Consider the following 24149-nt stretch of genomic DNA (forward strand, 5'->3'; position numbering starts at 1 on the left):
TTAAATACAATCCATAATTGGATTCATTTAATACTGGTGGGGAAATAAAACCTGCATGTGTCGGATTAAAATCTGTCACATGTCTGTCCACAAATATGTATTGGAGCACTAACGTTTAATAAGCTGAAATTCCTTCTCTTCAAAAGGAGAGGAGGTCTTAGACCAGGGGCGGGACTTTTACAGGCTGTTACTAAAGATGTTTGTAAGAACGCCACTTCACCAATACGCACTGCTGAAATTCCATGTGTTTAATTTGTTTATGTAATTAATCTCGTCAAACCTCCTCAAAATGGAGTTGCTTGGAGTGGGACATTTATTGGCTTTTATATAAGATTTTTAAATTAAAATACTTTTTCGATTCTCGATGAATATAGAAAAAACAATGAAAGAGCAAAAATTAGTTTCCTTTATTAATAACCACCGAACCAATCATCTGGATTAGATAAACTAAGTATATTGTAACCTACTTAAATTTAATTTTCAGACCACATTTTCCAGTAGACAAAATACGTTTAATGTTTAAGTTAGAAAGGCTGCGGTTTTTGTGCCGACTTTTGTTCACATTTTAAATTAAAAAATATAAAATTACATTCTTTATTAAAAAAAAAAAAAAAGTTGGTAAATTAGAATCATGTACAGTTATCTCGTAAAGTTATTTCTCTGAGTAAACACATATTTATACTATAATAGATTATATATATTACTATTATTACATTTATAAATGATAATATAATTGATTAATTTAGATATTTTTGGTCATTTTAGCCATGCCGACTAATGACTGACATGGCCCAGTGGTTAGAAAGCGTGATTCCTAACCGATGATCTTATGTTTAAACCCAGGCCAGCAACATTGAAATTTCATATGCTTTAATTTTTGCTTATAATTCATCTCGTAATGGGCGGTGAAGAAAAATAAAGTTAATTTTACTCACATACTGCCACCCTAATATCCACTTATCCATATTGGAACAGCATGGTGGAATAAGCTCCAAACCTTCTTCTCGAAGGGAGAAGAGTTCTAAGCCAAGCAGTAGGTATTTACAGGATATAAAATATAATTGAAATAGTTCATTTAAACATTTTTGCTATGAATGGTGATGGCCTTATGGCCTAAGATAAGTCAGATTTCTGTTTTCACTAGTCATATAAAATACCCATTATGTGGATATTTAACATTTGGCAATTACTTAAATATTTTTTTTAAATTACAGTTACCAGAACCAAGCTCGTCTGGGTAGGTACCACCCACTTATCAGATATTCTACCGCAAAACAGCAGTACTTGGAGCCAGTGTTATTACAGGCACAAGGGACATAAAATCTTAATTCCCAAGGTTGGTGGCGCATTGGTGATGTAGGCGATGGTTAACATTTCTTACAATGCCAATGTCTAAGGGCGTTGGTGACCACATACCATCAGGTGGCCCATATGCTCGTCCGCCTCCTATTCTATAAAAAAAACGGCAAATAAACTATAAAATTGGGTATGAAGATGTTTTATTTTTATTTTAAGAGTACATTCGATCTTACTAGATATATATATATTGGATTTCTAGCTATCCTCGACCGTAAACTGAACAAACAGAGCGTTTGGAGAGTGGAGAGTACTTGAGTCGGCAGATAAGGAGTAAGTTAAATTCAATATCCGTTCGTCTATCGCGTGTCGATCAGTTATATTTCTTTTATTCATCAAAATGTAAATTATTCAATTGGTATATAATAATTGAAATGATTACGTAGACCAAAAATAATAAATATAAAAGCTAATATGAAGATACGAATCATTAATTATAAAGTGTTCATTAATAATAATTAATAGAAACAATAATGGAATTCGTTTTTCTGGCAAAATTAATGTTTTTCAGTACACGAACATAAAATATTAAATTAATTTTATGTTGATTATATAAATTATTTGTATTTATTTATAGTCATTGTTTGTGGCAACCCTTTTTGTTTGATTTTATGTTGTTGTCATTATGGCAACATTCTCTTCTTTGTTTAAGCTTTTTATTTAAATAAAATAGTAGTATAAGTTTTTAATAATTAGAATAAAATAGAATATTCTTTATTGTACACCAAAATAGTAACAGAAACATACAGTTACAAAGACAATCATAAAAAAAGATAACTATTAATGTACAAAAGGCGGTCTTATCGCTAAAAGAGCGATCTCTTTCAGACAACCTTTGGTTGAAGGACATGAGATAAATAAAGCGGTAAGTAGGTGTACAGAAAAACTTAACTTTTAATTATAACTTTTTATATAAAGAAATGATACGTCTTAAGTAAAGAGGTAAGGAATTCCATAGGCGAACTGCTTGGACAGAGAAAGATTTGGTATAAAAAGAAGAAGGGTGAAAGGAATTTTAAGAATTACATTATCATCAGATCGTAGAGTGCGGCCGTGCGAGTCCATAAGAAATTCAATACGGTGTTTAAGATAGCGAAGAGAATTTGGATGAAAAAGTATACAGTAGAAATGAGAAACAATATGAGTATTCCAGAGATTTTGAATACGCTCGAGTTTGTTTAATTGCTCCCCTCTAAGATCAAGATAGCAGGTGTCAGCGTAATCAAGGACGGGCAACAGAATAGCTTGTGCTAACGCAATTTTGTTATGAGTTGGTAGAAAATTACATAATCTGCGAATGGACCCAATCGGGTGAAACATGTTCCTGCTCTCTTCGCTTATTTGAGACATCCACGAGAAATTTTGATCAATATATATTGCTAAATTTTTAACTTTGCTGCTTAATGGGATTACAGTATTGTTAAAGACAACAGGTGGCAAACGAGAATAGGCTGTTTGAGGTCGAGTTCTCTAACATCCGAGGACTCCACGCTAACCTCAACGCTGTCCACCACCATCTCGAGACAGCACGGCCAGCAATGTTGTTTCTCACGGAGACACAAATACTCCGTCCTGCCGATACCAGCTACCTTAATTATCCCGGCTACACGCTTGAAGAATCCTTCAAAGCGAAAGCCGGAGTATGCTTGTTCGTCAGGACGGATGTTTGCTGTCACCGACTGCGCTGCTTGGAGGACCCCTCCTTCTCCATGTTGGTGGTACGTGTAGACCTGGTTCGTCAGAGTCGAGTCTACGTGTGCCTCTACAGATCCCACAATGGTGACTTGGAGACAAGCCGATTATTTGACCATCTTAGTCGGGTGGCAGATGCTGCGCAGGAGAAATTTCCTAACGCGGAATGGGTGTTTTTGGGGGATTTTAATGCTCACCACCAATCCTGGTTGAAATCCCTCAAAACTGACCATGCTGGAAGGACTGCTCATGCTTTTGCTCTCACACATGACTTGACCCAACTGGTTGATCAGCCCACCAGGATCCCAGACATTGATGGGCAAGCACCTTCTCTACTGGACCTTCTGCTGACTTCTCACCCGGTGGAATATCAGGTTGTGGTTCAGGCTCCTCTTGGCTCTTCGGATCACAGCCTTATTTCTACCAGAGTGCCACAGGCCAAGCTGCCGCCACTAGCGGTATGCAAACGTCGCGTTTGGCACTATAAGTCGGCGGATTGGGACGGTATGCGCGATTACTATGCGTCGGTCCCTTGGAAGGAATGTTGCTTCAGTGGGAATGACCCGTCAGCTAGTGCCGCTGCTGTTGCTGGCGAGATCATGCTGGGAATGGAATACTACATTCCTAGCTCAGATCTCGTCAGTAGGAGTACGCGTAACCGTTGGTTCACTCGTGAATGTGCCGATGCTGTATCAGCTAAGCAGGCGGCATATCGCAAGTGGATCAACGGCTGCATTAGCGGGGCATCTAACATTGACTCACTGAAAGCAAACTATAATAAAAATTCCAAGTCCTGTAGAAAGGCATACACGAGAGCGGATGCACAGCGCATTGTACAGATTGGTCATGACCTTGTGTCGCATCCTAGGGGCTCCCGTAGCTTCTGGCGTCTGACCAAGTCTGTGCAAAACAATTTCTGCCAACCTTCGCTGCCACCGCTCAGAAATCCGGACGGATCGCTAGCTCACAGTCCGCAAGAGCAAGCTGATCTCCTGGCTAAACTCTTTGCCGACAATTCCGTCATCGATGATTGTAGTGCACTGCCACCTACAATACCTGCATGTGGCCATACGATGCCTGACATCAAAATCAGGCAACGTGATGTGCGTGCGGAGCTGCAATCACTTGATGTACGGAAAGCTAGCGGTCCCGATGGAATACCAGCCATAGTGCTGAAGAAGTGCGCAGCGGAGCTGTCTCCTGTGTTAACGCGCCTGTTCCAACTTTCTCTCTCTTCGGGAAGTGTGCCGGAGGCTTGGAGAAGAGCTAATGTGCAAGCGGTTCCCAAAAAAGGGGATCGGTCTGACCCGGCGAATTATCGGCCAATAGCTATCACCTCAGTACTTTGTAAGGTGATGGAACGGATTTTAAACAACCAACTGATCCATTACCTAGAAGATCACTGTCTAATTAATGATCGTCAGTACGGGTTTCGACCAAAACGGTCCACAGGTGATCTTCTAGCGTACGTAACACACCTCTGGGGTGAAGCTATCGACAAGCATGGAGAATCGTTGGCTGTCAGCCTCGATATCTCCAAGGCTTTCGACAGGGTCTGGCACAGAAGTCTTCTCTCCAAGCTACCGGCATATGGTCTGCCTGCTCAGCTATGCATCTGGATTGCCAGCTTCCTACACAAGCGTAGCCTTCGTGTTTTAGTAGATGGTTGCGCTTCACAATTCTATGTAGTGAATGCTGGGGTCCCCCAGGGATCTGTGCTATCTCCCACACTCTTTCTTTTGCATATCAATGATATGCTCTCCCTTGGGAACATACATTGCTATGCAGACGATAGTACAGTGCATGGTGGATACCACGGACGCGCAGTGGCTGGGCGGGCGGAAACTGAGGAGAGGCGGGAGAATCTTGTCATTGAACTCGATAGGACGTTAGAGCTCATCGCCAAATGGGGCTCTGATAATCTTGTTGAGTTTAATGCCAAGAAAACACAGGTATGCGCTCTCACGGCGAAAAAGTCAACATTTTCCCCTCTTCCCTCCCTCTGTGGTACTCCGCTGGTGATGCAAAGCAAAATCGCCATGCTGGGGATTGACGTTCGCTGCGACCTTAGTCCAAGGGATTACATCGAGGCTGTTATAAAAACAGCTTCACGGAAACTCGGAGTTCTGAACAAGGTGCGGCGATTTTTCACGCCACAACAACTGTGCTTGCTGTACAAAACACAGGTACGGTCTTGCGTGGAATATTGCTCGCACCTTTGGGATGGCTCCGCTAAGTACCTACTTGAGGCCTTGGACCGGTTGCAGCGACGTGCCGTACGCATTATTGGCGACGTAAAGGTCACAAACACCCTTGAACCTTTACAATTGCGTCGTGAGATAGCAGCACTGAGCGCTTTCTATCGACTGTATCATGGCGAGTGCTCTGAGGAATTATTCTCTCTAATTCCCGCTTCCCCCTTCCTTCTTAAGTCCACGCGAGCTGGTTCTCGATGTCACCGCCTAACTGTGACATCAATTCCATCGCGAACAAAGAAATTTGGCAACTCCTTTCTTTGTCGCACTTCCAAAAAATGGAATTCCTTACCAGCTCACGTGTTCCCCTCCTCTTACAACCCGGGTTCCTTCAAACGAGGCGTGAAGAGGCATCTTGCGGGCCGGCAAGGCGAAGGCGGCTAGTGCAGAACGTTTTTCCCGTCTGTACTGGCCGTCGTCGCGTTTGGACTCTACTACCACTTACCATCAGGTGGAGTAGAGTCATTTGCCCTCCCGGCGAATATAAAAAAAAAAAAAAACTACACGGGGTAATAATTTATAACTACCAATTATAATAGCCTGGCATATTCCCTGTTTTATTTGCAACACATTTATTTTTCTATGACAAACAATGTTGGAATCTTTTATAAGTTTAAATAACAATACCTATGTGTGAAAAGCACCCGCTTTTTCATAATAATATTTTACTTATAAATATTTGTTATTAGCTTATGATACTAAATTGCTTGACTAAATGACTTTGTTATTGAACCCTGAGTCTTATATTGTCCAAAATCAACCGTACCATGTTCAAATATGACATTGTGCAATGAAAAAAATAATAAGATTGACATAAATAATAATAAAAAAAAAATTATAAATATCACTGTGACAAATATCAAAATAAAGTTAATGTGTATATATCAAGTGTATGCGTTTAAAATAGTTCAATTATATCTAAAATAAAACTATACCAGAAATATTTGAAATAAGAAACATGGTTCGTCGAATCCGAGCGACAATAAGCTCCTTAACCCTTAATACGGAGATGGGGGAGAATGGAGATGTTTCGTAAATAGCCAGTAGTAATATCCCAAGCCTGGCATCTCACTTTCACTTAAATGGACCTTATTTCTCTCATTTTCACTTTTATATACTGTAAGAAAATACCAGTACGGTATTTGGTAATGATAGATAATTGCAAGGAAATGTGTACGAAGAAAACCTGAGATATACATTTTCTTACATCGTAACGGAGTATCGTTGTGGATGAAACCAATTCTTTAATATAAATGTTGAGAGTGAGTAAAGACAGACCAGACCCAGACACAATTGTCATGATATATTTACGATGTTACGGCTATGTTACTGAGGTTGGGCCTACAAAAAGTTGTTAGGTAGTTCTGTCTAGAAATTATTAGTAGCAACCAGGAGTCTAGAATTTATTAGTATTACACTCCTATGAACTCCTTTTACCCTCCTGAACCGGTTATCCGGCTATCCGGTTTTGTCAGATTCGCCATCCCATCGACTAGAGAGAGCTTATGTTTGTGCACTATAAAATGTCCTGCGTAGTTAGCGAATACCTTGGGTCCACATTTTGGTCAGAAGGACATCATCATTTGTGACGGTGAACTTGACTACTATCTGGCTCATTTAGCAGCCTGCCTATCACGTGTTTTAATCATAAAAAAGTTATTTTCATAATAAATGACGGTTATTGAAGGTATTTAGCGCTTTTTCAAGTCTGAAACAAGGTATGAGTGATCCAAGCTCTATAATAGGTGAACAATTCAGTTCTTAAGCTATTTTTCGTAAACTTTAATTTTTAAAGTATATAAAATTAGTCTTTCATTAAGGCATTTGCATGATTTCTAATTAAGACCTATTATTATGCTAATGATTAAAAATTTACTTTGTGACAGTGAAACGATTTTAAAAATAATTATTGCTGAACAAGTTATATAGCTGATATAATAATAAAATAAGGCAAAGCATAGGCAACAGCACCAGTGTCGGTTCATGGACGTGAAGAGTTATAAACACAAGAAGCATAATTAAATGTCAGTTTTGCTTCCCGCATGTGGGAATGAACCCACAATCTTCTGTTAAGATCCACGTGTATGAAAAACGTACAAAAGCTTAAATCACGACACCAAACTAAATGTACTTCACTTTCATCTAGAATGTTGGTAATGTCTACTAGTAGTTTGAAGATCTCTATATACAATGGGGGCACGTATCTATTCCGATATCCGCAATTCCTTTTCGATCTTATTACGATAGAACTGTTATTGTGAGAAAATCGTTAAAAATTTCCCCTTTCGATTCTCTTCACCTAAAGATCACAATTTCCGATTAACTCTTAAACTTTATATTAATAAGTTACTTATCGTATAATCTGGTAACTATCTCGTTGGTTTAGTGGTTATTTTGTACGGCTGCATCCAATATATTGATATATGTTATTAGAACTGGGGACAGACAATAAGGGTGAAGATTGAACCTGCAACTTTTATGTCGCTAGACGGCCTGTAAACTATTGCGCTATTGATGTTTTTAATGTGTTTTTATTTACAAATGAAATCAGTATAATATTACGTTAATACGATGGTGGTTCAATATAAATGATAATTACTAATCGTAATGTTAAGAAACAAAACATTTAAATAAAATATGAATCTATTCAAACTTCACAATCCCACCCACAACACGCAGAATTTCACAATGTAAATTCTACCGAGAAAAATTGTCCAAAGATTTAAAATAAAATCATAACCTTTGTCCAATATATGTAAGGGATGGTTAACATTTCTTACAATGCCAATGTCTAAGGGTGTTGGTGACCACTTACCATCAGGTGGCCCATATGCTCATCCACCTACCTATACTATAATTTTTTTTTCCGTGTCTAAAACTAGCCTCTCTCAAATGCGTAGATATATGGCCTGGTGCTGCATAAAAAAAGACAAATCAATAAAACACGTATTTGCTTTTATAATAACGGTGTCAATATTCAATGAAATGTCTGTATCCAGAGTGAAAATTTTACGAATATTAAATCACATTTTTATTTATATTTATGTTATCTAGTTCATAGAACGATACAGGCTTAGATTCAGTATCATGTCAGTAAGTATGATTTAATTAAATTAAATAATTAAAAAAAAAATAGCATTTTTAAGCCCAACTTACACTTGACGAAAATGTGTTGTGTCCCAAAATTATTTATTTATACACTTACAACATACATATAAAGAATTTACAAATGAATTTATAAAACAAGAATCTAATATGTAATATACATCAATCAATCAATCAATCAATCTTGCCGGCCCGCAAGATGCCTCTTCACGTCTCGTTTGAAGGAACCCGGGTTGTATGAGGAGGGGAACACGTGAGCTGGTAAGGAATTCCATTTTTTGGAAGTGTGACAAAGAAAGGAGTTGCCAAATTTCTTTGTGCGCGATGGAATTGATGTCATAGTTAGGCGGTGATATCGAGAGGCAGCACGAGTATACTTATGAAGGAAGGGGGAATTAGAGAGAATAATTCCTCAGAGCACTCGCCGTGATACGGTCGATAGAAAGCGCTCAGCGCTGCTATCTCTTGACGCAATTGTAAAGGCTCGAAGGTGTTTGTGACCATTACGTCGCCAATAATGCGTACCATACGTCGCTGCAACCGAGCCAAGGCTTCCAGTAGGTACTTAGCGGAGCCATCCCAAAGGTACGAACAATATTCAATGCAAGACCGTACCTGTGTTTTCTACAACAGGCACAGTTGTTGTGACATGAAAAACCGCCGCACCTTGTTCAGAACTCCGAGTTTCTATGAAGCTGTTTTTATAATAAATAAATAACTGATATCTAAAGATAAAAAAATTAAAAGTATGGAACCCTATATCAAGTTTTACATAAGATTTCAGCGAGATGAGATGAGAGAACTACAACGTACAATTTTATATCATTATTTAAGTATTCCAGTTGAGCATATCACATAAGCTTTAATATACTAATTCATGAAAATGCATCGATTATACAGACATAAATACTAGCAGTACTAGTAACTAGGAGTCTAGTAGAAGATTAAAGTTTATGGAACGAGAATATTGCTTTAAAATATTAATTAAATCTTTTGAAAGTGTATAATCGAGTTTCTAACTAATCTAGGCGTAAGTACCCTAATTCATCCGTGCCCTTTAGAGGCTCAATACACAATGACCGGTAGCAGAGAATTGAATTATTAGATAGGTGGTCCCTCTTCATGAGAGTGTAACAAAGACTTTCCCCTGAGGAATATATTTTAAGTATAGCGGTAAAATATATAAGGCAATCCAATTAGAAAGTCCCGTCAGTTTTTACACATATTACATTCTCACTTAAGCTTTTTAATTGGCGCAGGTATAATCGATGTAAGAAATATTAACCTTACATCGCCAATGCACCACAACCTTGGAAACGAAGATGTTATGTCCCTGTGAGATGTGCCTGTAGTTACACTGGCTCACTCATCCTCCAAAACGAAATACAACAATACCAAGTATTGCTGTGTGTTATTGGTAGAATGTCTGAGTGGATGGTACCTACCCAAACGGGCTTGCACAAAGCCCTACCACTAAGTAATATAATGTTTTATGATTAATATTATTAAATAGAAAGTGTCATATATACTATAATTATTTAATATGATTTTCTTGATAGGAAGGTTTGCTGTATTTATGTAAAAACAAAACAGATACCCGTAATGGAAGGAACTCTCTTCAATCCCTATTGCCCTAAATTCGGTCGTACATAAATCAAAGTATGTTTAAACCGTCCTTGTGAACTATGAGAACCCTATTCAAGTTAGTTTAATAGATATTTAGATTAAAGCTTATGCTAACATTAATCCCGATGTAATATGTTTTGAGAAACAGGTCTTCATTATTTTTTCATATTACTTAATTACACAATAATATATGTATAGCCTATTCCAACCATAAGATGCGTAAATCCAAATAAACAACTTTGAATTGACGCGACATCATTGGTCGATATCTTGAATAATCTATGATACTCACTATGGATTCGAGAAAAAATGGCGTTTTCAATGTTCGTGAAGTTGTAATCGGAACTTCGAAAGTTAAATTAATGTGGTTATAACTAGTTAAATGGAATATAATACAACATATTATAAATAAAGGTAAATTAATCAAGAACTGCTTATAATATAATACAGCAGAACAATTAGAAAATCGCAGGCAATTTGTAAATTTACGATTTGTTTACCTTTACTCCTAGTTCAATTGAATAGGGTTCAGATTGTTTTGATAGATAATAATTACTACATAAGTAAAGGTTAATTTAAAACACGAAGTTTTTGACAAGATGTTTATATTAAAATTCCGTTGATATTTTTAACTTTGGCTATAAATCTATATAATTATGGAATTGGTGTCCTTTGATTTCCATGCAGGACATATGGACGATATATATGAAGGTTAATTAACTTTAATTGGTAATGACTAACTGTTTGATATACATAGCTAATTAATTCTGTTTTTCATTTATATAAAGAATATCTACATTTTAACAACTTTTCTTAATTTTATAGCAGCATAGTCACTTTAGACAACTTAAAATATATTGTAATGTACATATTAATTCCCGGTTAAATAAAAAGCTGAGATGGCCTAGTGGTAAGAACGCGTGTATCTTAGCCGATGATCATGGGTTCAAGCCTGGGCAAGCACCACTAAATTTTCATGTGCTTAGTTTGTGATTTGTGCACACATTTCACTGAAATTCTGCCACAAATGTATTCCACCAACCCGCATTGCAGCAGCGTGGTGGAATAAGCTATAATAATATATAAGCTATAATAAGAAGAGGAGGCCTTAACCCAGCAGTGGGACATTCACAGGCTGTTACGTACATATTAATGATAAAATATTTCTATATTAATCAAATCATTTACGCCATTATATTCAAATTCTGTTCCCAATCAACTGTTATCTGTTAAAGTAACGTAAAATATATTCTTTTGTCTGTTTGAAAAGATACAAAAAGTGACACCGTTGTCTATTCTCTTTGTGACTGACAGAATAAAATGGTTTCTTTACCTGTATTTAGCAATTGTATTTTATAAATAAACAAATAGTGTTCTATGGTGTAGTGGTCAGCATTTGAGCTAAAAATGAAAGTTTTGAAGTTTTGTCTATGGATCGCATATGAGTATTAAAAGTGCTGGTAATTCGCTGTTGGTAAATTTAGAATGTTAATAGGATGCGTTAAAATTAGTTAAATAACTTAGACGAATTCCAGGGCGTAGGACGTTTAAATATTATAGATATAGAATATTCAATTTACTGTATTTAAAAAGAATACTCGTTTTGTAGCCATCTATAAAATGGTAACATCAATTTGTTATCATGTCATCAAAGTATTTGTTTTGTTAAATTTAGATGGTGAAACGTCACCATTTCAAGCAACAGCTTGAAAATTAGAACATGCAGGCACATATAAAAAGCATTAATCAAAACAAATGGACGAACAACACGTCTGTATTTTGGGTAGTAGATAATGGATTTTTCGTCGTAAATATATATATATATTTATATATATATATATATATATATATATATATATATATATATATATAATAAATGAATATATATATATATATTCATTTATTTATTTAACACTTTTTGCACAACATATACATAAAATGAGAGAAGTAGGAAACAATCAAAGAAAAAGAAAATAAAAATGGTGCGCAAAGGCGGTCTTATCGCTTATAGCGATCTCTAACAAACAACCTTTGGTGAAAGAATTTTGTAAGAGAACAGGTAAGTGCATTTACATATAAAAAGGACATACTAAATATTTAATAAATCAAATTATAGAGTATAAAATTATATATAGATAAATTATAAACCACATACTATTTCATACATACATACATACCTTACTTGGAAATGGACAAATAATAGCTTTTCAAGCGGTATTTAAAAATACTCAATGAATTCGACTGCCGAATATCTATAGGTAGTGCATTCCAAAGTTTGATGGTTTTTGCAGTAAAAGATTTAAAGTTTATTATCATCCGAAGAACGCAGGTTGTGTGCGCTATCGCAACCAAGAAATTTAAAGCGTTCTTTAAGGTAAGATGGTGTGTGATCGACATAAAGAATAGAGTAGAGAAGAGATAAGGCGTGTAGATTTCTTCGTAGTCTGATTGGCAGCTACTTTAACTGAGACCGATACTCAGAGACATGATCAAACTTCATTTATACATTATGTATATTTAAAAAAAATAATTTTATTAAATTCACGTTTACTGCCTGGCAGGGAGATAAAAAGGATGTACAATCACTTTCTATAATTGTTACCGTGTTTTTGCACTGTTTGTTACTAGCTATCAATTTTATATAATAAGATTTCTTTTGTTTTATTTAAAAAATAAATCAACATAAAATAAAAAGTAAGATCAATGTGAAAATACTTAAAAAACTAAAAAGTAAATAATATATTTCCTATTAATCATTCTAATCTAAGAATATCTATGTAGAGTGAGATAACGCAACTTTCGACAGAAATTTTCAAAGGTCACGTTAAAAAATACAATAAAACAGTTGATTTTCAGTATGCTTTTTTAACCTTTATCTGCAATGTAAAATAGGCTCACCTTCATTCAAATAAAATTCAAATTTACTTACCATCATTGGAACTGGGCTTTGTTGATTTTGTAAAGTTCTTAATTAAAGGATGGGTAAGGTTAGCGGGATGGACTAATGAGTCATTAACTCTTGTAAATAAATCTCGCTCCGTGGGTTGTTTTGTAACTTCGACTGCAAATTTTTTATCCAATAAATCACTTGGCGTATTTGAATCAGTGTTAAGATTGTTGTCCCTTGTATCACTACTACTTCTGTTGAGAGTTGATGAATAATCATGAAATAACTTTGATCGCGTTTCTTCGTCAATTTTTAATTTTCCCATCGCTTCTTCTTTTGTCTGAACGATTCTTCTATTTTGTCTAATTTCTCTTAATGTTGCCTTTTCGATATCAATATGGTCTTTTGTGTCGTTTCTACTTATTGCTTTTGTTGTGATCAAATTATCTATATCGTTATGATCTATATGTTTTATTTTGATTTCAATATTTTTTTCTAAACTGGATGCATTTGGTGGTATATAATTCATTTGACTGTCAAAAGTAATATTTAAATATTCCTTAGTTGTGCTTTTAGCATGATTTTCTTCATTAAATCCTCTAATTGTATCTTTTCTTCTAAATCGATTCAAGAGAGCTTGGTAACTCAATGTATTCATGTCATTTTCTAAGGATCTGTATAGTGTTTCGTTTTGAAGTGTGTTATGTTTATTTAAATTAGGGTCAACCGTATGATAAATTTTCTCATCTCGTGTTTCATCAATTGCATTTTTATATTTTAAATTTTTTTGGATAGTCATTTGTGTATGAACAATTGGTAAAATAAGAAGGATTAGGGATAGGGTGAGGATAAAGTAGGCTATGTTAAAGGTGGGCTCGCGAAGGGGTGAACAGAGGTAGGTCGGCCGACGTGGACCCCTCATACCAGGCCGGCAGTCAGCGTCGACTACGCTGAAACAAATAAAGGATAATTAATTATTTATGTATATAATAGAAAAGTCTAACATTGTTACGAACTCTTACTTAATATGCCTTTCATATTAAAAATTTAAAATTTAGCTCGTAACTTTTACTTATAAATTAGGTTTTACTAAGAACCGAGCTGGATTAGTTGTTAGGAAAAGTGAATCTAGACCGAAGATTGCCGGTGCAAGCTCGGGTAAGAACCACAGTATTTTTGGATCAAATTTAAATATCTCTTTTTTTTACAATAAAACCGACTAAAAACCAAATCTATTATAATAATTGTGCAAAAATATACCTGATTAATTGCACATGGAAATCGTGCAATGAGATTTACTTATAATATGATATATTTGCAACCAGCAAATAATATCGATAGTATTCGCTTAAAAAATACTGTCTCAATTTGAAAGGGTACACGAGCCACTAGGATCGTGTGTACTAATAACCTTTCTAAGTAAGAGGTCAAATAAAAACGTATTTTTTTATTTTTATTACGATAAAACCGCCACGTAGCGGGCTCTTGATGGGTGCGCCATCATATATCAAGACTACGTGATGACATTTTTTTTGAAAATGTTGAATTGTAGTGTCTGTGTTTTTGTGTGATGTGAAATTTTAAATACGTGACGTATTGTATTTTGAGCTTACAGTAATAACCGGTAATCATTCACCAAACTCATTATATTTACTGTAGGACACCTATGGCCAATTTCAAGCATGTCTGCTATGATGATATAGAAATCCTTTATTTTGAAACAAATGTTATATTTTTTGGATCAGTTTTTTTTAGTAAATTATTACAAACAGTTGTTTTTTAGGTGTCTACTCAAAGGAATTGCCTTTTCTTTATTGATTTTAGCTTGAGTATCCTTTCTATTAACTTTAGTTTTTCGGGTAATATCCCTTGAAGGCAAATTATTTTGATGCTCATATTACAACCTAAATCATTAAAACACTCAAGTATCATATCATTTACTAAATTCATGTCATCACCGAAATATGAAAATGAGAGAATAAAGTGAGTCATAATAGAATTTTGATTAGAGTCGAATCCGGGATGAGTTGGTAAATAAGAAACTCTAAAAAGAAAAACATGCGTGAAATACATGATTTTTAATATCATATGTTCTTTCAAATTTTAATTGCTTGCAGCTGTTCCGTGTAACTTTAACTCCTAGCTTTATTTTTAACTAATCAACGTCCTCACGCCCTCTACCCAAAGGTTGCCAGGAAAAGGTTTCTCATTTTGAAAGTGTGACAGCGTTTTGTACTGCATTGTTACGTGGTGGTTCTTTATGCTTTTTTTTTCTTTTTCTTTCGTAGTTCGAGTACAGTAAAGTCTATTTACATGAGTATCTAGAGTCAATTTGTATAGTATTTTAAAACCCGTTTCGAAATGCCCTTTCCGAGGCTCGCAATATATTCATGTATTTGTAGCTACTAACCAGCTTAGGGGAACCTGGTTAGTAGCTACACTGGGCCGCTCACCATTCACACCGAAACACAACAATATACAGTATTGTTTTTTTGGGGTAGAATTTGTGATGCGTGGGTGGTACCTAGCCCACCTAGTCTACTAAGCTCTTCTATATGTACTCAGTAAGCATGAATCCATTACCTTTTCATGGAAATATGAAGAGAGAATAAAGGGCATCTATATTTGTTTTAATTCTCGCTGTATGCCTTTGTATATTACGCGATAAAATTCGGTATACTCTGGTTGAATAAGGAATTTTCTATGTTCAGACATAAATATATCTCGTTGAGGAACAGTAAACAGAAATAATAAACCGACGTGGTTTAGTAGTACATAGTTTCCGTTCCGTTTAAAATTAAATTACTTGTTCATAGGAATACTGGAGAGTTTTGAAATTTAGTTTTAACACGGTTGCACGTATTAGTTCTATTCGCATAAAAGTTTAATATTGATATTGCTACTAGTGTTAAAATGAACAGTTTACACGTAACAAAGAGAAACTATAAGGGGATATCTAATACTAAAACTTTGTTTAGGTGATTTGTAGATGTTCTGTTTAAATAACTTTATTTCACAGCTATATATGTAATAATAATGTAACAGTTGGTATCCGTAAAATATGTTATGAAAATATATGAGTTTACTTTTTATAAACAAAGAGTAATCAGATAGAATGTACTTATTTAAATAAGTCTTAAAAATATAATATTATCGTGAATAAGAAGTATTCACCCGCGGCTTCGTCCGCGTAGTGGGTTTTAGGTACTATAATGTAGTCTAAATATCCAAATCGGGTTCAAACTTGCCCAAATTCTACCAAAATCAGTTTAGCTGTGAAAGTGTAACAAATAGACAGAGTTACTTTTGCATTTATAATATTAGTACACATTTGTAGTATATATTTTTTTTCATATTCGTATTTTTATCTTTAATATTTACAATTATTACTTAATAAAAACGTCATGACTGCCTCGTTGGTCTAGTGGCTTGATATAAAGCCGCAGACCCGGAGGTCCTGGGTTCAATTCCCAGGTCGGGCCAATAAAAAGTTATTGGGTTTTTCTGTAAGAAAATTATCAGTAGCAGCCCGGAGTGTGGAAGTTGGAAGTGTCTACACTCCCGTGCCTCGGAAAGCACGTAAAGCCGTTGGTCCTGCGCCTGAACTCTTTTTTTGCGGTCGTGTCGGATTGCCGTCCAATCGGATTTTGAGAGTTAGGGAATAGAGAGTGCACCTGTGTTTGCGCACACACTTGTGCACTATAATATCTCCTGCGTAGTTGGCTAATCTCTCTTGAGATTGGCGGCCGTGGCCGAAATCGGTCTGGAGGACATTATTATTATTATAATAAAAACTTCTTTAAATTTAAGCTTATAAGACAATAGCTTGTGTTAAATTAAAAAAGTTTTAATATCTTTAGCGTTACTCTAAAGCAATATGTCGTATACTGTCATACCACATTATAACTAAAATATACACATATTTAGATGTAACGTTTCCAAAATGAAAATTAAAAACCCTTTTAAATGTGGCTTTGTGTTGCGATTCCTTTGCCTTTTCCAAGAGGGAACAATGAAACAAATAAAAAATTTGAGAACCTTTATTTCAAAGTTGAACAAAAGTAGCCTTTGACGTTTAAATTTTAATTCGATTTCGATAAAGGCTGAATACAGTTTGAAACAAAGCCTTATTAAAATTCAATTTAAGCATGCAACGAACAAATGATATACATTAAAAACATTAATAATGTTGAAAATACCTGGTAGTTCAAAGCAAAATAATATTGACAATCATATTAATGAAAATGCGATGGCAAATTGGAACTTATTATGATATGTAAAAGATTTGTTGGGACTAGACACGCCATTAATGTGGCGTGACTAGGGGGGATTCCCATTTAGCTGAGTTGTCCCCGGACTAGGGCGACAAAATTTAGGGGTGGTAAAACTTGGTTAAATTTGTTTTTTAGTAGTTATACCCCCTGTGAACTCGCACGCCAACAATTAGAAATTTAAATACATCTTCATACAACCTTCCAAAAGAAATACTTATATTCAGATTCCGATTATTGAAACATTCAGGGCGTAGCGGGTAATCAAATCCTTCTTTAGACATTGGTCACATTACGTTATGTCCCGCATGCTATGCGGAGAGGCAAAGCCTCTGGTGTCTGAAGTTGGATAAGACCCTGCAAGCAGATTTACATCAGGTAATAAAATACAACATTTGACGAGCATTTGACGAGTCAGTTGGCGTGGTTGGTAGATACTTGCCTTTTATGCCGAAGGTTATGGGTTCGATTCTCACCCAGGACAGACATTTGTGTGCATAAACATATTTGTTTGGTGTAATTATCTATATAAGTATGTACAAAAGAAAAAAGTACAAAAGAAAAAAAGTAGTATATGTAGTATATCAGCTGTCTGTTTTCCGTAACACAAGCTCCGCTTAATTTAGGCTCAGATGGCCGTGGGGAAAAAAAACACATATAACATATATAAAAAATATAACACTGGTCATTGTAACATCTCTACATATTATAATGAACAGTGTGACCTGCTGCAATATCTCTTCCTTCACTCACATAGCATATATATCAGCTGCACTACCAAGGGATTAACATCGGACACCTGATGCCTTGGGTTCAAAATGCGGAGTGGAATACGAGGTTATTAATTTATTTCGTACAATTAATACATATCACATACAAGATATACGATAATAACTATAATTGTATAAAACTTTGTCGTAGCTTCTAACGCCCTCCAATTCGACAACACATTTAGTTATAATTTGTTCAACAATAACAAATATAAAGTGGACAAATAAGCTTTTTTGAAAATGTGAGTTTTTCTGTCAAAATATTCTTAACAACATCTTGGAGATAGTGCAGTATTACACTAGTAATGACTCGTTGAACTGTAAAAAATAATAATATTGATTTTAACTTTTGTATAATTACAAAGTTTGCGAATTAAACCTGAATACTGTTCCAGAAATAATAATTAATTAATAAAGCAAAGTAGCATTCCTAAGTGACAGGTCGCTGGCCTAAAAATAATATTTAGATAATTAGACTCTGAACAAAACAAGTTCGTGTTAAAATTGGGTTAAGTTAAATTAAATATGCTAACAATAGAAAGTACAAAAAGACACCGTGGCTGAAATAAAATAAGAATAATACAATGTCGAGAATATTAAGCTTCTAAATGTGGTGTTGTTAAAAATACTAAGTGGAGTAAATCGTATTATGTCTGTGTGTTTTAATAATATTTTGAGTTAAAAATTTTATGTAAATTGTCTTGATGATTATAAATATAATTTTTAGGATACGCATATCAAAACAGCGTATAGCCCAAATCAATTTTGACGAGTGACATATAAAGTGAGGCACGCAAGCTAAGTCATGGGCGGAATCTAGTGTTGTATAATAAAAGTTTAATAATTTATTTTATATAATTGTAATTCATAAACACGAATATAGTCTCTGGCATAATATATAATAACAAACCTTATATAGTTAAAGTTGTATCCTTGCATGAAGACATTTTTATATAGAGTTCTTTTATGTTATTTTCAAAGGAAGCGTCGAGGTTGGTTTGTAATTGAGGAAATCGAATATCGAAGCCAGACTCGCTTTGCGTTGAAATTGCTATTTATATCTTGGTCTTAATGAGGAGAGATTGTAGAAAAACACATCTGTATGTATGAGATGGAACGTTAAGGAATATAAAAAAGGAGTAATAAAATATGATAATATTTTTAAATTATCAACATACACTTTTTATTTAATTATATAATTGATAAGATGTCCCAGAGGCTAAAAAAAGATTCAGGTGGAATCTTAATAGTAATAATAATAATAATGTTCTCCAGACCGATTTCGGCCACGGCGTCCAATCTCAAGAGAGATTAGCCTACTCCGCAGAAGATATTATAGTGCACAAGTGTGTGCGCAAGCACAGGTGCAGGTGGTGAATCCGACACGACCGGAAAGAGTTCAGGCGCAGGACCAACAGCTTTACTTGTTTTCCGAAGCACGGGAGTAAACACACTTCCAACTTCCAGACTCCGGGCCGCTATTGAGAATTTTCTGACAGAAAAACCCAATAACTTTTTATTGGCCCGACCAGGGAATTGAACCCAGGACCTCCGGGTCTGCGGCCATTACATTACATCAAGCCACTAGACCAACGAGGCAATATTAATAGCAATACTATTTCCTATATTTAGAATATAATGTAAGAATATGAAATACATAGGTTGCCTGATTATTTATAATCAGCACATATACCGATTTATCACATTTACACCCTATTTCATTACTTATACAGATAATATTAGTGCATTTTTAAATTCGTCCATTCATTTCTTCGCCAAACAGTATTATTTAGTATTGTTGTATCCGTTTGAAGGGTGAGTGAGCCAGTGTAACTACAGGAACATAAAATTCACTTCTCAAGTTAGGTGGCGCATTGGTGATCTAAGTAATTGTTAATATTTCTTGTAAAGTCTACGGGCGATGGTGATCACTTAAGTTTCACTCAAACTTTACTGAGTGCAACTTAAGTCCCACCGCTGCCCGCATTTCAAGCCGTTACGTTGTTCATGGTGTGTTTTTATTGTATAACTTCGTGTTAGTTACAGGGTGGTAACTAGTACAGTGCGCTTCAGTTAACTTTACTTACAAACAACAAAATAGAATATCAATACATTGTATTGCGGTGTTTCTGTTTGTATGATAAATGGGTCAGCGTTACAAATCTCTAAATTGCCGGCTCATTAACAGTAAATACTTTATTATTTTCTAGTTTTGATATATGTGTGATATATATATTATTAAGCGGGTATACGACGGCACTTATTAGAATAGCAACACCACACAACGTGATGTATATCATGTAGGTTGGTCAGTTGTCAGACGTCAAGTGTGAAAAATATAAGACGCGTGCCTATTTTATTATGTAGCCGACTGATGGAAATATAAAATATAAAGTGAGCGCGTGTGAGCATTTTGTCGAGTGACCCCCTTGGTCTCTTGGTCTCTTGCTCTCTGGACAGCACCAGCTCCGCACGGTCGGGGCGGTCCGGCGGTCCGGCGGTCCGGCGGTCCGGCGTCACTGACTGATTTAATAAAATCAACATATTGGACGACAATGGCGGCCATAAAATGGCAATCCATTTGAATCTGCGACATATATATGACTTTTATAAAACTAAAAACATGTTTAATGGACTATTTCAGCTTTTAAGAAGTTCATTTGTAACTTTATGTTTCTCTCTGTTTGTATTTAGCTATGTTTTAATTACAGTGAAATAATTGTACGAAATTATGTGAAAGTCAGACTTAAAGTCTTAAGCACTTACTTATTGATAATCAAAATTTATTAACGGTTTACATACATTCGAAGAACCTCAGCGGTATTTTTTATCTGACAACTAGAACTCGTCCGTGGCTTCGTTCGCGTTTTAGAGGAAGGAAGATAAATTAAAAAGTAACCTTGGGATTCGAGCTTGCTTCGTATCAAATTTATCTAAATCGGTTCAGTGGTTCAGCCATGACAGAAACAGACACACAGTGAGTTAATTTCGCATTGATAATATTAGTTTATATTATTAGATTTTTTTAGTTTTGGGTCAAGACAAGTACTTTACTTTAACAAGTACTTTTACTGGTGGTAGGGCTTTGTGCAAGCTCGTCTGGGTAGGTACCACCCACTCATCAGATATTCTACCGCAAAACAGCAATACTTGATATTGTTGTGTTCCGGTTTGAAGGGTGAGTGAGCCAGTGTAATTACAGGCACAAGGGACATAAAATCTTAGTTCCCAAGGTTGGTGGCGCATTGGCTATAAGCGATGGTTGACATTTCTTACAATGCCAATGTCTAAGAGCGTTTGGTGACCACTTACCATCAGGTGGCCCATATGCTCGTCCACCTTCCTATTCTATAAAAAAAAAAAACATTGTAGCTACATGAACTAAAATGGCTACATAATGTAAATTAAGGAGAATGAACGCATCACCACGCGCGTCTGTGTTCATAATATGAGTATATCACAGACGGACAATGTATAACACGTTTTTATGTACATGTGTTGCTAAGTACTGTGAACTATCAGTTCACGTAATTTTTTAATAAAATAAATACAGTTTTGATTATTGTATAATATATTTATTATGGACGTGTGTTTGCCACTGAATTCCCCCTAAATTAATCCGATTATTTTGGCGCTGTGACCGGATTCGGAATTTTATTTTAACAATAAAAAACTTATTACACTCGTAAGGTACTCAGGACGGAGAGCTATTATATTATATTCATACATCGTATTATTTTTACAAAAAAAAGGAAAATATATCAATTCGTTTTTTTTTTCATTGTATCCATATATTATGTTCCGCAATATTTTCGCTAATTCAAAATGCAATTTGACGATTTTAAGAAACTTGAGAATATGAAATCAATATGTATATGTTTTTAAATAATGATATAATCTACTACAATAACTTTATTGTATGCTAACTATCGAACTCTATCGGAAACTATAAGCTGTCTTTCTACCAATACTAGCACGCGCGCAAACAACTCCGGATATTATGCAACGTCACTAATTCCTGGCATACTAATGACGAGACAACGGGTTTCATCTACGCAAACAGCCCATAATACTACTGTTTATACCATTAGTTTTTTACGATATAGCCCAGTGGATAGAGTCCATGAATCTGAACTGTAAATTAGGAATTTATATCCGGGCAAGCAGTTAAGGTGTTCATGTACTTATTTGTGTTGTATGTTGAAGAAAAACGTCGTAACTAAAGTCATGCTAGTTTAGTTACGACGTTTTTCTTTTCGATGAAATTCGTCCTATATTCATAAAAAATGGCGTAGCTATGCCATTGTCAAATGCGGTCGCTTAAGATCCTCGATTCAAGGAAAACCCTGTGATCCACGAACGATTAATATTATATTTAAAAACTACGATATTTTAAAAGTATTCATCAAGGTCATATATGTTTAATAAAAACCGGACTCCCGATTTAACAACGCCCGATGTGATGTTCAGGTTCTACCGAGAAGAACCGGCAAGAAACTCGAGTCTTGACTAGTTACTCTATTTCTACAATCAAGTTACATGGATAATTAAATACAATTGAATTATCATTTCTCAGACCGTCTTGCCGACATTTCGACCAACGTTCAATAGCCCAAGATCATTTTCATTATTCCTTGGGTTCTTTTGGATAGGGGCCCAGAAGAATGAACTGGAGTGGAGGCATTTGAGTAGTAGTTAGAGGTTGTTACTTGTAACTAGGGATTTGTATGAACAATGATTATTGGGATGCACTAGCCTATATGTATAACTGAACTAGTTTCTGCCCGCGGAGTGGCCCGCGTTGAAAGTTCCTTGTCTGTGCCCTTGGCAACGTGTTTGCAAAGTTTCATGATAATTGGTTATGTAGTTAAGACGTGAATGTGTAAAAAACAAACAAATTAACAAATAAACTAACTTTCGTATTTATAATATTAGTATGGATGTGGCTTCGCAGTAAAATATCAAAGACGTGGGTGGTACTTCAGACTGAGACGTCAGTGATATTTCATAATGACATTCTTTGTGTTGCTGGCTGGAAATAAAAACATGTTGGGACATCAAAAATAAAGTCAATTCATAACATAGAGATACACTAATGGTATGAAGAGCGAGTCAGTGGATATTTGTTGAATTCAAAAGTTAATAGCTTTGTTAGTATATTGCATTAAGATATAGAAATTATGTTTGATAAACCATCAGTATTTCTTTAGTAGCAAAACAATATAATAATTAAAAAAATATGTGAGTGTTATGTATAATATTATGGTTAGGTATTATGATTCTTATTATATATTTTAAAAGATTCATTACATATTGGCGGCATGTCGCGAACATATCGCCGACATGTCGTCAGGTACTTCGTACGCGGGCAAGTCGCTGACATGATTCGCGTCGCCGACACCTAGCCTGCAAGATGTGTAAACACCAAACCCGCTGATAGTCACAATAATTCATAAACATAAATAAATACTTAAAAGTTTTTAAATAGCTGTCCTTGTAAATAATTTATCTAAAATTAAAAACAATAATAATTAAGTACCTAAATAAACATAGTATTAAATTGATAACATTAAAAATACATTTCAGGCGAGCATACATAGGTTATATTCTTAGCAATTTATTTTTATTATATTTAAATAATCCGTTGAGCCGAGTAAGACTGTGTAATTACTAGCGATCCATTTCACATGGGGGAGATGCGTAAATACGTTTTTCTATAGAAAAAAGTCTAATTTTTGTTGCACTGATTATATCAATATTGCATCATATCATGAGAATTGCTATATAAAATAATAAAGGTGAAAGTAAAATTATGATAGGACATGATTTTCTTATTATTTTTAATATAAAAGAATTTTTATAACTCGGTCATCTTATCGACAAGTAAATTAGTTTTTTTTTGTTTATAAATGAGCAAATTTGTTTTAATTTTATTACCATCTAAGGACACTATAAGGCAATATATACGGATTCAAATCGGGACAATTTCCATATTTTTACTATCACTAAAATTTGTGGCTTTTGAACTCACAGGACGTGACTTTCCTCAATTCTCCTAAGATAACCGTAAAAGCTTCACGGGTTAGTACTCTATAATAAAAGGGGTTACCAATAAAAAGTATAATAAAAATATTACATAAAATCCATCAGATTTAATGCCGCTTCCGCACAAAGGGTTCGCGATGAT

General features: G+C 35.0%; 1 protein-coding gene across 1 annotated transcript in view; it reads right to left on the bottom strand.

Annotated features, from left to right (window-relative positions):
- LOC126771439 (gamma-aminobutyric acid type B receptor subunit 2) overlaps window positions 1-13492 on the bottom strand; it is a 57145-nt gene extending 43653 nt beyond the window's left edge. The window contains exon 1 of the mRNA XM_050491315.1: window positions 12964-13492. Within this exon, the coding sequence (XP_050347272.1) occupies window positions 12964-13450 (487 nt within the window). The 5' untranslated portion in view covers window positions 13451-13492. The remainder of the gene's footprint in view (window positions 1-12963) is intronic.
- Between the last annotated feature and the right edge of the window lie 10657 nt (window positions 13493-24149).

Source organism: Nymphalis io, chromosome 10 (assembly GCF_905147045.1).
Source record: "Nymphalis io chromosome 10, ilAglIoxx1.1, whole genome shotgun sequence".
Lineage (NCBI taxonomy): Eukaryota > Metazoa > Arthropoda > Insecta > Lepidoptera > Nymphalidae > Nymphalis > Nymphalis io.